Source organism: Myxocyprinus asiaticus, chromosome 16 (assembly GCF_019703515.2).
Source record: "Myxocyprinus asiaticus isolate MX2 ecotype Aquarium Trade chromosome 16, UBuf_Myxa_2, whole genome shotgun sequence".
In the NCBI taxonomy this organism is placed as follows: domain Eukaryota; kingdom Metazoa; phylum Chordata; class Actinopteri; order Cypriniformes; family Catostomidae; genus Myxocyprinus; species Myxocyprinus asiaticus.
The window spans coordinates 6,219,912-6,236,664 of NC_059359.1; the positions used below are offsets into that span (position 1 = coordinate 6,219,912).

A 16,753-nucleotide genomic window follows, 5' to 3' on the forward strand; every position below is an offset into this window, starting at 1 on the left:
TATAACAGGAGCACTGAAGAGTTAGACCTGCATCTGAACTTCTGCATTCACATGCATGCAAAGTTATACAGGGAATGAAACCCGGTATGTGCAGAATAATTTACGAGGAAGCAGCGTGTAATTATAGTGCGGCTTTTCGCATGAACTTATTTTCAGTTCTTGTTCTGGAGTTTGTATACAGTGCGTATTTACTCACCAAATGCAACAACTTCAACAGACTTTAACCTGTCCGTGCCAAAGACCCTCTGTGATGAAGTGACCAGTGGTGATCTCTTTACATTTTGTTCTTTAAAACCTACCAGAAGTCCTTCGTGACCATTATCATCATCAGATGCTGTTGATATGAAGCAGATTAAGCCCACCAGGATCCAATCAGAGACTCACTTTATAACAGCAGGGAGAGGTGAGTGTTTACTTTTGCAAGTTTGGAAAACTGTAAAAGGAACTAAATTAAAGCTGTGTGTTCTTAACCGCTTAGATCTTAAGTTTTAACCTCTTTAAATGTAGTAAGCCTGTTTTTGCTTAAACCAGTTGCATATGATATATGGCTCCCAGTATGATATAAACCCAATTTAACTGAAAACTTTCACATTAGATATTAATTATAAATTCAAGACAGTTTCCTTTATTATATTGTGTATATATATATATGTTCTATGATCTGAATTGAGTCTATTTGTGCAATTATGTTTAAAAGTGCATAGGGAGTATTTTGTTGGTTTTAGCCTTTGTGTAAGTGGAAAATGTACAGATATGGACAGTCAGATACAAGTTGACTTATTCACAACAAAGGGATTTTTTTTTTTTATCAATGTATGGTCATTGCAATGTGGCACTGTAGATCCATTTGCAGCCTATTTTTTCCAAAGATTATGCAGTAAATGGGACAATAAGGAATGATACAAATAAAAGCTATTGTTATTTATGTGTGCAAATGAACTGTTGGAATGCATTTGTTCCTGTAAAAACACAATAGTTCAAAGTGACATTTTAAAAGTTTATTTTAATTTATTTTAAATTTTTTTTACATTTTTCATTTCACTATGAGAGGAACTTATTCATAACCATAATATGAATACAGTAGGGACATATGTAGAGGAATTTTATTTTGTAAAGTGGCCTTTATTTATTATGCTGCTATTTAAAAATACTTATGTAATTGTATTTGGTCAGTCACTGTTTCCTGCAGTCAAATAAATTTGTATATTGACCGCTAATATTTAAATCGCTATATTTGTTTGTTGTCCTTTACAACTGATTTAAAAAAAAAAAAAAAAAATTTTTTATTTTTTTAGCTGTGCTAGTTTCATGTCTCTCGTATCACTCAGTGATCTCTTCCTTGACACATAATAATAGAATTTCAACTCAAATCAATATTTCATGTTTATTTATTTATTTGGAAATTAGCTGCATTTATAAGCGGAATAATTCACGCTAAGCTGGTCATTATCGCAAAATTGATTGCAAAATATTTTATTTTACAAATTGCAGTTAAGTATCGAGCTTATCCCGTACTTAAACCACCTTTGAACATATTCCCTCAGAATTGAGAGTATGGCTGTCACATTGGCAATGTTTGAAAAGGATACTTCCATACTACACTTGCTATTTCTTTAGTATGCAGTATGTATACTTTGCTCAGTATGTGAATTTTCTGTATGCATGGAATACCTGGATGATCTACTACATTTTCAAAAAATGCACAGTATACAACAGAGCACACTGCGCGCAATGCGCTCAACTAGACCTTCCATTTCTAGAGTGACTCCTGAACCGGGAGATTATCAGCCGTGATTTTTAACATCTTTTTTTTCTTTTTTTTTTATCAGTATTTCATCAGACTGCCAAATGTTAAGTCATTTTTACACAAAATTGGAATAAAAATGTAAAATGCGTTCTGTTTCACACACTAGTTGAAAAAAATAGTCAATATACAGTATACAGCACAGTATTCTGTAAGTAGCAAGCAGTGTTGTGTTAGTTACTCAAAATAAGTAATCCGCTACAAATGACTATTTACTTATCTAAAGTGTAATTGGATTACTGATTACTTTATCTAAAAAGTAATCACATTACTAATTACATTACTTTCTAAATCACTTTTCCTTAAAAAGTAAATTGGTTTTTCACTAAAATTCAAAATGTCTATATTTCCTCGTCATTCATTGTCACACACCCTTCAGCTGTCACAGAAACGCTAACAGACGTACGTATGAATTCATATTTTAATGTATTATACATATCACTTTAGTGAAAGTAATGTACTAAAAAGTAATTACTTTAATTGAAAGTCAGTAACTGTAATCTGATTACAAGAATTTAAAATGTAATGCGTTATACTACTTTTTTGACTAAAAAGTAATTCGATTACAGTATCTAATTACTTTGTAATCGGTTACACCCCACACTGGTAGTAAGTTAGTATTCCATTCCGAACATAGCTATTGTCTTAACTACTTGTTTCATTGTGTTGTCAATTGTTCACAAGTGTTTTAATTGTGCAAGTTCACATTTGAAGAAGAACATTACTGAAAATCATTCACATTTTGAAGCCCTGTCCTCACTTATATCGGTAAACTACTATTCTCTAAACTGTTTTAGCAAAGAGTGCTCAACCTACAGTATTAGTCAGACAGCTCTCTGTCTCACATCCACATGGAGTGCCTGATGCTGGTGTAGATTTGCATTTGAAACGCTTCCTTTGTGTGGACAAAGGCCCTGCAGCTGCCCTCACAGCAATCTGCAAGTGAATGTAGTGCAGCCGTCCCCCAACAAGAGCTTTCAAAAAAGGTGTGTGTATGCTGAAAATGTTTCAGAGTTGATAGTTATCATTCAGAACGCTGCAGAGTGGAGGTCAAATCTGTCTATCTGTTTATCATATGCTATTTTTAACACAGCAAAGTATTTAAAGTACAAAGTATACAAAGGCCTTACATTTTCATAACTTTTTGGACAAGGCTTTGTCAAGCCAAAATCAAAGTTAGTCTTAACGGAACTTGTCTATTTTTTAAAAAATGTTTTACATTTTTTTGTACACGTCAAACAGTCAGCTAAGCATAAGCCATATTTTGGATGCTTTGCATATGTTTTGACCTTTGTGTTTGCACAGGCATCCGTGTTGCATGTTCGAGCTGGAAAAGAGAGCGCAAACGCATGCAGGAATCGCTGTGTGTGCTGTGGGCTGCATGCAACCGGGTTGTTATGAATTTCAGCTGTTGGTGCATGTGTATACATGCATGTGGGTTTGATGAGCAGTTTCACTTTGTTTCATTTCCTCCGTCTTGGAGCATAACCCGAGAACAGTCATTTAAAGGGCACTCAGTCTATTAACATAGGTGCTGTTATTTTGCATATCATTTTTGCATATCTTTTTTTTTTCATGTGTGTGTGTTGTGTGTAAAGTCGTATTAACAGGGTGGTGTATTCAGTTCTCCATTGCAATAGTGAAAAGTAATTTGTTTTTCTTTTATGTGAAAGCTACTTGCTAAGTCAAACATCACTATTATTATCATTCATACATAGAGTTAGAGATTTCAACAGACCCCTAACATTTGATTCCCATGAAATGAACGTTGTGATAAAATGTGTTGCTTGAATCCACTGTAAGTCGCTTTGGATAAAAGTGTAAAAAAATAATAATAATCCCCATAAACTTGCATAGACTGTATTGAAGATGGGACCAGAGCAATATCTAGTGACCAGAATATCATAAAGACACTGAGGTGGCCTTTTTTGCCTTGGGCTGGTAAGCAACCACCTAGCAACCACCCAGAACAAGTTAGTAACCACATAGACACGCCCTGGGAAACTTTTCTTAAGAAAACTGAAATAAAAAAAAATCCAGTTTCTTTCATTTTCATTCCATCATAAAAACAATCTGTTCTTGTTCTGTTTCAGTACAGCTCTGACAGTGCAGGCAAAAGTTTATCACTTTCAAGTCACACCTTCCAACTTCCTCTCTATCACTGTAGTGCAGTAACACCGTCTGTCACTGTCCATTGCCTACATTGTCATACACATCTTCTATTTTTCTTATTAGTACGCCCGGCCAATCGACAGCCGCCCTCATTGGACAATCTACCCGAGCAGTATCTGATTGGACAGTGGCCGAGAGAGGTGAACCAACCCCAGCCGTCCTGTATGAGTGATAAAGCCACACAGGTGAGACACATTCATACAGGTAAAACAATGTTACATACATAGTTACACATTCAGTGGCCCCAGAATGTATTTAATCCATTGCATTAGATGGCACAATATCAAAGCATAATCTGCATAGAAATAATGCTAGAGCTTTTCTCAGATCTAATTCTTTTCTGACCCATTTTTGCAATGAGTTTTAACCAACTGGGCTCAAGGTGAGATAGTGGATGCTTGACATCAGTTCACCTCAAGTTCACACAGGTGTCACAGTTCGTCATTGTTTTATTTTGAACATTATATCTATTGGTTTATCATTCAAAACCTAACAACACTCTTTTTTTTGTGAAATTTACACTTGAAAAGGGGGTCTTGTGCTATCTTCAAAATATAGACCACTTGTTTTGATATTTTATTATCTTCTAATGCAATGACATTCATATATGTTTAAGTGTGGCATAAAGTCGCTAAAAGCAACACTTTATAATAAGATTTCATTCGTTAACATTAGTAAATGCATTAGGTATCATGAACTAACAATAAGCTAAAGATTTTGACAATGTTTAATAATCTCTGTTAATTTATACAAATATAATTGTTCATTGTTAATTCATGTTAGGCCACGCCTACACTAATCTGTTCTCATTTGAAAATTCCATTTTCAGTTTCTTGACTTCACTGAGCGCTAGCGTTAAGCGCAGTGCAATGCCATATGTCTTAAGCCCAAAATCTGGGCACAGCCATGAAGTTTTGGTGTTTTCGTGCAAGCACGTGCTAAGTCTAGGTGCTAATGTGTTTGGTGAAATCGTGCACGTGAAGTGCAAATGGGCTCGGTCAAGTGCAGTTTAATTCTGAGGTTCTTCTCTGGTTATTATATAGTTCGTTCCTTGTCAAGTACCAGCGATATAAACAAAGATGGCACATTCATAAGAATTTGGTAGTATAAATTGACTGTATGCAATGAATTATTTTGTGAATTAACTGCTTCCATGTTGAATGTCAGGCATATTTCTAATGACATGCTACTTTTATACGCATGGAAAATGTGGTTCTCGTCAGGATTTGGATGTTGGCTCCGTTAAATTATAGATAATGTAAGTATTTTATATCATTTTCATCTACTTACACACAAATTATGGCTAGTGATTGTATTGGCCTTCCAGATAAGGCTGTGAATTTTTGCACGCATGTCACTTCTACCGGTCAATTTTGCTTTCAAAGTTAATTTCATTATTTGAAACTCTAAAAACGTAAACCAAAAATATTACTAAATTCAAATTACATTTCAAACTAAACTAAAATATAATTAAAATAACGAAGTGGTAAATTGTTTTTTAGTATAATCACCTTTGTGCTGGCACGAAAATTGTGCTTAGAATTAGCGCTCTCACGAAAATTGGATAAGACATAGCGCACGGTCAATACGCTTACAAAACTAGAGGCAGCAATGAAGAGCGTTTTTGATGTTCATGATCTAATGTTAATAAATACAACCTTACTATAAAGTGTAAAGTCGTAATGAATCGCTATTCACAACCTATTTTACTTCAGCTAAATAAATGTTGGGCAGGAAATTATCGGATTGTAAAAAGTGGATTTTACATACAAGAATAAAACCAGGTGGTTGAAGGGAAGGGGTTTAAAAATAAGAAAGGCGGGGCAAAATATTACATTTTGTTAGACATCGTATTTACTCATGCACCGATGAATCATGCACTATTAGACCAGGAATGGGAATTCAAAAGTTAATAGGATCAATTTTGATTTCATGTTGACTTTAAGTGTCCAAAAATATTATGGGGCCACTGTATACTGAAAAATGTTCTTAGGGATTCTAGTTTGCTCGACTTTAGTTGCTATCTTGATTATCTGTGTGCAGTCAGGTTTTTGTCAGACTTTTTTTGTATCCGTGCTGCCATAGAAAGTTCTCTCTCGTGTTGTGTGGAGTGAATTCTTTCTGGAGGTGCAGCACTTTGCACCTGTCGCCCTGTGTGTGTGTGTGTGTGTGTGTGTGTGTGTGTGTGTGTGTGTGTGTGTGTAGGTGTGTGAACACAGTACCTAAGGGTCGAGAGCACACATGGCTCTGTCTCAGCACCACCTGGCGCTCTCCAACAGCTCTTTGTGTGTCTACGCTGAGCTGCCTGCCGCGAGAGCCATACACATGCTAATGTCTGATCCGGCTCGTGGAGGCCTTGCGCTTCCAGAGCACAGAATGTCAAAATCATCCTGGTGCTCTCAACATCTTTCTTCTCTTTGTGCATTGAGGGCAACACACAACCACTTTGAGGCTCTTTGTTGACAGTAGCAGCTTAGCCATTGTTTAAACTGATTAGTGAATAAATTATTAGTGTTTTATTAGTTGTTTTAAAGTCAGCATGAAATCAAATTATCATATTGTGTGCAATTCATTGGTATATGTTATTCAAGTAAAAAAAAAATGTTTGTTGTCAATTTTTTTCATCAAAATATAACAACTTGCTTCGCCTCTTAAACAACTTTCCTTTTCAACCGATGTCACCAAGACCTCTTATTTTTCAATACCAGTGACTTGGCTCATACGACTTTTAAACCAGCCAATCAAAAAACAGAATTTTTAATCGATACAATAGAGTGCAACAGTGCCTGTCCACTTTTTCAGCTGTCTGGGTTCCGGAAGTATTTTCCCCATTCATTTCTACCAAACCATCCAGCTCCAAGTAGAATCACAACATCACAAACTTTGTTTTGAGGCATAAAATCTGACATAAAGATAAAGGTACAAGGCTGTGTACTTACCGTCTTTCATGAGGGCTTAAATTGCAATCCCATGAATGATTGCGAATGATGTCATGGGAGTGTCATGGGAGTGCGCGGTCGTTTCGTTGGCTGCGGTTCTCTGATTGGTGAAGCTCTCTCTGCTGGGCCATAGGTAATGTAGTTCTTTACCGTGAATTCCGCTGTCAAACACGACTTTTAAACAATGAAGTTGAAATAACGCAGACGAATGGATTCGGTGGAAGCATATACCATCAATGAACAACCTCGTAGCTCACAGTAGGTCTGTCTTTAAAGTTTTATAAGTTATCATTGAAAATCAACTCTTCTATGGGATAAATTAATGGGATTTTTACTTCCGGAAACAGACTGTTGCGCTTTATACAGGCATCAAATTTTTGCTAGCCTCCTATCCAACACTTTATTGAAAGAAAGGAAACATCTGTGAACATATCTGGTTTTGCATCCCATATTTATTTATGCAAAACAAATGATTGATGTCAATAACCTGTAATACGTTTTCCTCATTTCGTTCCAAACCTCAGTGTATTCTTTGTTTCTTGGCACACAAAAGTTATTTTCATATTAAAATCATGGTTAGGTTAAGGGTTTGGGTAAGGGGATATATTTTATGGTTAGGCTTATGTTTGGGTTAGGGGTTAAACTTAGGAACAATTTTTTATTTTTCACCCAATTTGGAATGCCCAATTCCCAGTGCGCTTTTAAGTCCTCGTGGTCGCGTAGTGATTCGCCTCAGTCCGGGTGGCAGAGGATGAATCCCAGTTGCCTCCGCGTCTGAGACCACGCATCTTATCACGTGGCTTGTTGAGCGCGTTGCCACGGAGACATAGCGCATGTGGAGGCTTCACGCCATCCACCATGGCATCCACACTCAACTCACCACGCGCCCCACTGCGAATGAACCACATTATAGCGACCACGAGGAGGTTACCCCATGTGACTCTACCCTCCCTAGCAACCGGGCCAATTTGGTTGCTTAGGAGACCTGGCTGGAGTCAACTTGTACGTTTTTTTTACGATTTCGCCATCTCGTGCTATTATTACAACTTGTCGTCAGATTAAGTAAAATGGGTTGCAAACGGCATTTCACGTTGACTTAAAGGGGTCACATAATGAGAAATCCAATTTTATTTGATCTTTTGAAATAAAAGAGATCGATACTGTAACTTTCAGAATTCAAAAAACACTTTGTGGTTACTAAGGTGTTCTAGGTGGTTGCTAGGTGGCCCAAGAAAAAAAAAAAGAAGGTCCATGTCCAAGTCTCTATCATATTCTGGTCTCTAAATATGGCTTGGGTTCCTTCTTTAATACAAGTCTATGGGAATTATACATTTTTTATCAGGCAAATTTGTAAGTATGGAAGCTTAGAAAAACTTCCTTAGTGAAAAAACCCTTTTTTTTAAGACTTATATGTACGCATATGTACGTAGGTGTTTAGAGAATTGAACAGTTAGATTTACTTAACTTGAGGAGCACTATTTGTATAACACACAGAGTTGCTGCCTATGTAGAGCATTCCAGATTGCTCACTTGTGAGGTTCCTTGTCAGTTAGAATGATGCCTTTGAAGGCAGCTGCCTATGTAGGCTGTAGACAGCAAGGTAGAGCACTAGGTTTTGGAACTGTCAATATATCTCCAAATAGAAAACTGTGCAGCAGTGCAACTGTTCAAGGACCTGTATGTTGCGATGTAATTGCATTTTTGCTATCTTTGTGATAATTCACCGTTCACCTTTACTTTGAAAGACTTCAGGGTTATCAGCCGGCATACCACACAACAAAACACATTCAAGACAGCCTGGAAGTTCAAGTTGTAACATGATACTGCAGGTTCATTTGAAAGCAGAAAAATACTATAAGAAGAAAGATTGAACTGCACCTCAAAAGTGGTTCAAGTTGTCCGTCATTTGCGGCTCTTTGTATCTTCGGGTCTCCATTCATCTTTGTATTGTGGTTTTGGTCAAAGAGATGCATTTACCTACCACAATCATCCTGTTGTTGCTTTATGCAAAACTGACATATCTAGGTTGCATAACTTAAAGGTTATTTTGTACTGTATAAACGACATAACAGAAAAAGGCCTTAAGATGCCAAATACAATACAATCAACCATTTATTAGTAGTGTTTGCTAAGGGAAGTGTCACTTACTCATGCTTATGAAATATGTGCAGACTTTGTCATCTGAATTTCATGCTTTAAAAAAACATGCCTGTTCTTCTCACCGATGTTGTTATGTTTATTACAGACACCAGGCTTTTGGAGTGAAGATGAAGGTGAAGTGAAAATACACAAGCGCTCAGCATCATGGGGCAGTGCTGACCACCTTATAGAGGTCTGTATGCATGAGAATACTTACACATACACAGCATGCACATATAAAATGTCTTCAGAATATATCAAACAACAACTGGTAATGTCTTAATAGATATACTTCAGGCATATAATTAGTCTGTTTTCCTATTATGATCCTGAAACATCCACACAGTATGTCCTGTCGTGCACTTGTAAAGCCAGTTTAGGAATCCAGAGCAGTGACAACAAACTAAACATCTATTCAGCAAGTTTAATGATGTTTAATGAAATGAAACCTGTAAAGTTAGATGTACTGTACCATTATATAAATCCTTTTTTGATTCAAACTGATCATTTGTGAGTTCATGAGTCTTTTTGACCGATTCATTAAAACAACTGGCTCAAAAGAGTCATTCATATAGCGCTGTATATTTGTTTTTGTGTGAAGTCAGCAAAGAAAGTCTTTTATCTCACCTCATTCAATTTAAACTACAAAACAACTTTTTGACAATAAATGTCTTTTGTCGTGGCACATCTAGTATTTTCCTGTCTGTTGATTCCAGAGCCGATATAAAGCTCAGATTTTGTTGTATTTTCCTTTCTTACGTTCCTAATGGTAAAAATGTGATTTCTAGATTGCTAAACTCCGTCAGCAGCTGCAGCGCAGTTTGCAGGGAAGTCGCAGTATCAAGGAGAAAGAAGATGGGATGTTCACGCAGTCGAACCAGGCTCAGGTACGCTGTAAACGCTACTAAGTTAGCAGAAATACAAAAATTTGAGGCAGTCGGTTACATCAAAATTTTTAAGTTAATAAACTCCTAAGTTTAAGTTAAAGGTGCTGTAAGCGATTTTAGCCATTCTAACTTCCACGAGACTGAGCCGTTGATTTAGCCACGCCCCCTCTTTCCAAAACACTGCACCGATACTGTTGAAACCGACGCAAAGTATGTTCCCACGGTTGTAAGACACAACAGTAGTGAAATAGCGCCCTCAACAGACAAATTATAAATCAGAATGTGGCATTAAGCCTCAATAATTTGCTGCAATGACAACACTATGAGAACGTGCAAAAGGATTGACAGTCAGAAAGTGTCAGAGAGCGTGGCACATTTTGTTTGCTGTTTACAAAGTCTAGAGTTGTCGCAGAGACTGGTTAGACATCTCATGATACTTATTTCGGTGAAATCTTTCAGGAGGTAGAACATTTTTTGCACACCTTTCCATGAAAACAATCGCTTACAGCACCTTTAATAGAACTTTCAGATTTTCATTTTGTACTACACATGCATGTGGATTGTTATTAACTTGAAACATTAAGTAAGCAAGCTCATACATTTTGATGGCACTTGACTTAAAATGTAACTCCATGGCTGAACTTAAAATAAACAAGTAATCTCAACTCTAGAAAACCTAGCTAGTACAGTGAATGCTAGCCTGCTGAATACATGATAACTGGTAACACTATGATTTGATTAGCATAGCAATTGCTCAATAAGTGGTGGGGGCGCAGTGGGCTAAAGCACAGAACTGGTAAGCAGAAGGTTGCTGTTTTGATCCCAACAGCCATCACCACTGTGTCCTTGAGCTAGGCACTTAACTCCAGGTTGCTCCGGGGGGATTGTCCCTGTAAAAGCTTTAGATAAAAGCCTCTACCAAATACATAAATGTAAATGTAACTTTCTTAACTTGTACCATTCATCATAACATAAGCTCAAGCTCCACCTTTCACCATAATGGTAACCCCCAGAAACTGTTCTAAATAACGCAACAAATCCTTAAACACTAACATGTCTCCCCCTTTACATTTATCTTGCAGTTCAGTTATGAGAATTAGATGGGCTGGTATGCTCTTTTGTCATGAATATTGGTCTAAAAATAGGCTTAATTTTCTTTAGGTAAAACAGAATTCTGTTTTGATTTAGGGGGTTAGATTTTGACTGGTTTTGTGAAATTTGTTTGATTTCAGCCAAAGCTGCTCTCGTCATCTTCATCTAATATGGTGCTCTCAAGACCCGTCATATATAGAATGCCCAGCTATAGTGACTGTATTAATCAAGAGCTGGAGAATGTGTTTGTCTGTGACAACGGGGGGAGGAAGCACGACAAGGTATACACAAACAAACACTCATTTCGGTTGTTTAAAACACTTGTGCATGCTGCATATTCTCATTGCGTGCGCTCTGTGTCCTTCTGGTTCAGGCTCTGGAGGTGCGAGATGGCGGTCGTGCTCCTGTTCCTCTTCTTCATCCCAGTGATGTTCACACTCACAGCGTGGAGGCGCAGCTCACCTGCAGTCCCTGTTACTGCTGCTCTCCCACTGCAGACTCTGAGACAGGTACCACAAAAGCTCTGCCCTAAAACGTTTTTAGGCATTATACAGTATGTGCACTCAAGACATTACAGTTGGTGGAAAAATGTGCTTAACTGACATCAAATTTATGTCACAATGCAAAAAATCGTTCTAAATATTTATTGTCCTACAAATAGACTTTCTCTTTGCAAAAGAGAAGAAAAAAAATTACATTCTTTTAATTTGAATTGAAATTGATTTTAATTTAGTCACTTTGCATCTGGTAAGTTGGGAAATTCAGCTGAACACCAGCTTATCCAGGCTGATCTTAAATTATGTTAATTCATAATGCATTACCTAATGTAAACATATACAACTTTTCATTTTAAAAATGTATTAGTATATGTTGAAATATGAAACTGAGGTTTATAAGTGCTGTCAAAGTTTTGTTCATTGTTAGTTCTTGTAAACTAACAACAACTTGTAAACTTGTTAATAAATGTTAACAAATACAACCTTATTGTAAAAAGTTACGAATATACCTTAGTATTCTTTGAAGCACCTGGCTTGGAGTAATTGTTAATGTAATGATTCATGAATATAGTAATCATTAAGTTCTTACATTAACATTCTTACAGTAAGGTTTGCTGAAATAAAAGCTTTATTTCATCTTGTCAGATTTCAGGAGCGGTTCACCTCTCCCTCAGCTCGCCAGCTCCCCAAAACCCAACAACAGTTATATGTTTAAACGGGAGCCTCCCGAGGGCTGCGAGAGAGTCAAAGTGTTTGAAGATATTGTGTAAGTACATGTCACTCCAGTGCTTTTGTGGATTATGATGAAAATGCTTTTAGAGTGTTAACGGTCATGAAAATGGAATGAAATACTTTACAGCTGAGCGTAAACAAACAAAAATTCCTATGACTTCTGAAGATTTCATTCATTTCCAAGACTTTTCTAGTCCCGGAAATCATAGTTTTAACATTTCCAAGATTTTTCATCACTGTGGGAATCCTGACAATGGTATTCTTTATGGTATATTGGAGTAAAAACATCATGGTTTATGAATATGGCAACTATACAGTACCATTGTACCAAAGTACCATGTGACTCGGGCTATTCCATGTGAAATAAACCAAATTTCAGAAACTTCCACTGCTCAAAATTTTGTTTGAATTTTTTTTTTTTTTTTTTACTGGTAAAAGATAAACATAAATTATGATGAAAGCCAAAATATGAAATGCAATGGATCAATATTTACTGTGTAATCCATTATTTTTTAGAGGGGGGTCAAAATGACAATTTTCACATATGATTTTGGAGACAAATTACAGATAGAAAGAAAAATAACCTTAGAAAGGTGTCAGCGTCATTATTTTATTTTTACACATAGTTAGGTAGGTCTGTTAGTAAAATCAGTTGACTTCAGCACCCCTTGTTGCATTACATGCCAATGGTGTTTTTTGTTGTTGGTTTTTTTTTTGTGTTGGTTTTCCAAAGTTGGAGTGCCTTTATCTGCAGACGTATTAAAGATATCTTAATATTCTTTTGGATTCTGGTTCAGAACAAACTTTTCTTTTTCTATCTTCATTTTTAAGGCCCTGTATGGTTAAATCCCACAGAAATGGGGCTCTCAAAGTGGCTCTATGTGCAAATTGTTACATTTTACTCATTTTCAACAGTGGAAAACCAAATGTGGAGCTCATGCTATGAAGCTAGTTTTTCTTGTCCAACTAAACAAAGAAATACAAATAATGTTGAAACTAGAAATGTACCTTTATTTATTCACATAAAAAACTGTATCAAAAACTTGTTTTTCGAGAGTCCAAAAATACACTATTATTAAGAATAAGCACCCATGTGTGGCTCTTCAGTTATATTTAGTTTTTGGATTTTCAAATGTTCATCTGCAAAGCTCTGGGATGCATTATTAGGGGTCCAAGCACCAAACTTTTCTCCTATCTTATAAACGAATAAATTAATCAAAATTTATATAGATGATAAATACCAAATTTTTTTGCGAATTAGACAAACGGCCTATGACGATATAGAAAAAGTAGGTTGTTTAAAAAATAAAGTCAGAGATTTTTGTATTTTTTTTTGTAAAAATTAAAATAATGTTGATTTCCCCCTTTAAAAAAAAAAAAAAGGAGGGTGAAGTGTTTGGTATCATTTTAAAACCTTTCAATTATTTTTTTTAATTATATAGATTATCATCAATTATAAGATTCTTAGCCTGAAAAAACTGCTGAAAAATCACACACACACAGAAAAACTTAAGCCAAATATTTACTTTTTCAAATATTATTTCTGATTTGACATTATAGATCTTAGGGTATAAATAAGGCAGACTGCTTTTGTTTTGTTCACAATCATGCCAACTTTGGGTAATATTTTGTGTTGATACAACAAAGCAATCAAAAGTTATAGCATTACAAAAATATTTATCCTAGTGTCCAAAAATGTCTTTTTTTTTTTCCCTAAAGAGTTAACCTGTAGTTTTGATCCAAAATCATAGGCTGAAAATTGTGATTTTGACCCCCTGTTTAAAAAAATTGCATTACTCACTAAATATCGATCCTTGGTATTTAAAATTTTGGCTTTCACCAGTAAAAAAAAAAAAAAAATCAAAAACAAAAATTTAAGCCAAGGACCTCTGGATACGTTGACACTGAATGACCCCATAGTATCTTAAACAATCACTGCACCATGATACATATACAGTATATGGTATTATTGTGTAACCGACCCCAAACTTGTGGTTGCCTTATTCTTAGACTTCATGACTTCTGTTCATGATCTTTGGTCTTCTCATATGATTTTATTTCCTTGTAGCACTTGTAGGACACAAGGCTTCCCAATCTTCTCCTGCCCAGATAGAAACAAGGTGAACTTCTCTCCGAGCGGATCAGCGTTCTGTCCCGTAAAGCTGCTCTGTTCGTCTCTTTTCCCAGGAGACACCGCTGCTTGTTCCAGCTCTCTGGATAATCAGACTACAGGACAAACATCTGGTCTGTTTACAGGGGCCACGGTTCAAAATGGCTGCAGTATTAGAAAGTGCCTGCTGCTCAGTTAGCCACTCAGAGCTCAGAACTGAAACGATACTACCGTCGGCTAAGTGAAACCACCCAGAAGAGTTTTTCTTGGAATTTTCTTAGCAATATTTCAGCATTTGTGAAGGCTTGTACAAAAGGACCACGATGTTGTAAGAACCTTCATGTGATTTTTCTGGGGTGCACAAACCTTTTCTTAACCTTACAGGACATCTTACTAACCAGGTTATACATGATAGATATGACATCTAAAAGATTAACTGACATACTGCTACTGAAATCAACAGATCCTCAAGGCAAACATCCAAAAATGTCCTCTCCTAACTTAACTCAGGCTTAACTTCCTTTAGGGTTGGGTGGTAAAATAAAAACTATTTTAATATTTTTGACGACTTTCAATATCGTCAAAATAAAATCATATTAATATTTTTTCTATAATTGGCTTACAAGGGAGGATTTTTGATTGAATCAGAGAAACCATCATTGCAACCTAACAGTCACTTTTGCCAATTAAGAGTTCCAAGTGTTTAATGCAAGAAAAATTTTGTTTAAAAATTAAACATTTGTTAAAAACACAGAAGAATTACATTTTTTACATAAACATTTGAACATTTTAGAAATGCCAAACAGAAACTTCCATGAACATTAGTAGTAATGCAAACAAATTGTTGAATCAGAGTTTTAAACTGATTAATTGAAATGCATGGTTGAAACTGATTCACCGAAATGAATCAAACTAAATTAATGAAGAAAAACATCTCTGAAAAGTCGGGACACAAGAAATGATCGCAAAACTCTTGTAATGACACAATCTTTTGTGTGTGTGTGTGTGTGTGTGTTTGTGTGTGGATTTTCTCCCCTTTTCTCCCCAATATTGGAATGGCCAATTCCCAATGCGCTCTAAGTCCTCGTGGTGGCGTAGTGACTCGCCTCAATCCGGGTGGCGGAGGACGAATCTCAGTTGCCCCCGCGTCTAAGACCGTCAATCCGCGCATCTTATCACGTGGCTCATTGAGCGCGTTACCACGGAGACGTAGACGTAGCGTGTGGATGCTTCACGCTATTCTCCGCGGCATCCACACACAACGTGCCACGCGCCCCACCGAGAGCGAGAACCACATTATAGTGACCACGAGGAGGTTAACCCAAAGTGACTCCACCCACCCTAGCAACCGGGCCAATTGGTTGCTTAGGAAGCCTGACTGGAGTCACTCAGCACACCCTGGATTCGAACTTGAGACTCCAGGTGTGGTAGTCAGCGTCTTGAGCTACCCGATATAAAATAAATAAGTGCTGGCTAATTAAAGCACATAATAATCTTCACAGATGTGAATATTTTACATATATATACCCCAACCCTAACTTTACATTATTGTGTATTAAACAGTTATAATGGTGTTTTTAAGCCTTTTTTTATTCATGTGACTGTTATTAATAAATATAACTGCAATTTTTCAAAGCATAATATTTGCATACATTTTACTCCAAGCATCTTCTTCCTGGATTTTTTAATACAGCATGTCTGTGATTCATACAGAGGACTTTGGGAGGATTTTTTTGTATTAAACTGATGTTTTACTGACTCATTCCAATCAGTGCATATATTAAGATAACATTTAATAATTTAATGAAAACTAACAGATATAGAGGTTTTGTTATTGACTGAATAGATTTTGCTTTCCAAGATAAATAATTTTCCTTCTTACTCTTCATCTACAGTTTCTAGTGAGCCATTTAAGTGCTTTATGAATGATTTATTACACAAAAGAACAGCCACAATGTATTATAAAATTAAATTTTCCTTTGTCTAGTAAAGTATTGATCATATTATTTTAGATAATTCAGTAAGGCTGTTTGTTCTCACTGTATATTAGGACTCACATAGTGTGAAACACACACACACACACACATATATATATATAAATAAATACAGTTAACCAACAAATACTAAATGATAAATGCTTATGTTACCCAGGCCTGGTGTGACCAAGCTGTTTACCAGCATTTGAATTTATAATCCCTCACTAGAACAATAGCATGTCAATTCACAATTATAAAACAAATATCAACACCTTGACCAATCACTGGCTGATTTCACATCAGCTAGTTTCCATATGATAAAGATCATTTAAATAAATAAATTCATGGCATTGCCTAAATAACTCTCATATTTAAGGCTTTTGAAATGCAGCATTAGTTTTAAAC

The 16,753-nt window shown here is 36.1% G+C and overlaps 1 protein-coding gene across 2 annotated transcripts; it reads left to right on the forward strand.

The window, feature by feature from the left end:
- On the forward strand, nt 1–14,571 carry LOC127454657 (glucocorticoid-induced transcript 1 protein). 2 transcript variants are annotated; one of them, XM_051722021.1, is made up of 9 exons: nt 8–84; nt 218–403; nt 4,040–4,161; nt 9,161–9,247; nt 9,843–9,941; nt 11,174–11,314; nt 11,407–11,542; nt 12,176–12,296; nt 14,331–14,571. In XM_051722021.1, the coding sequence occupies exons 2-9, from the start codon at nt 343–345 to the stop codon at nt 14,569–14,571; spliced, it is 1,008 nt and encodes a 335-aa protein (XP_051577981.1). In that variant the 5' UTR covers nt 8–84; nt 218–342. The 2 variants fall into 2 exon arrangements, with proteins under 2 accessions (XP_051577980.1, XP_051577981.1); XM_051722020.1 differs by having other exon boundaries at nt 1–403.
- The last annotated feature ends 2,182 nt before the right edge of the window (nt 14,572–16,753 follow it).

Excerpts from the sequence above, each read along its gene's own strand:
- LOC127454657 (XM_051722020.1), top strand. The coding sequence starts at position 343 with ATGAAGCAGATTAAGCCCACCAGGATCCAATCAGAGACTCACTTTATA. Across the intron at positions 404-4,039 it reads CTTTATAACAGCAGGGAGAG|TACGCCCGGCCAATCGACAG; the intron begins GTGAGTGTTTAC and ends TTTTCTTATTAG. Across the intron at positions 11,315-11,406 it reads GGGGGAGGAAGCACGACAAG|GCTCTGGAGGTGCGAGATGG; the intron begins GTATACACAAAC and ends CTTCTGGTTCAG.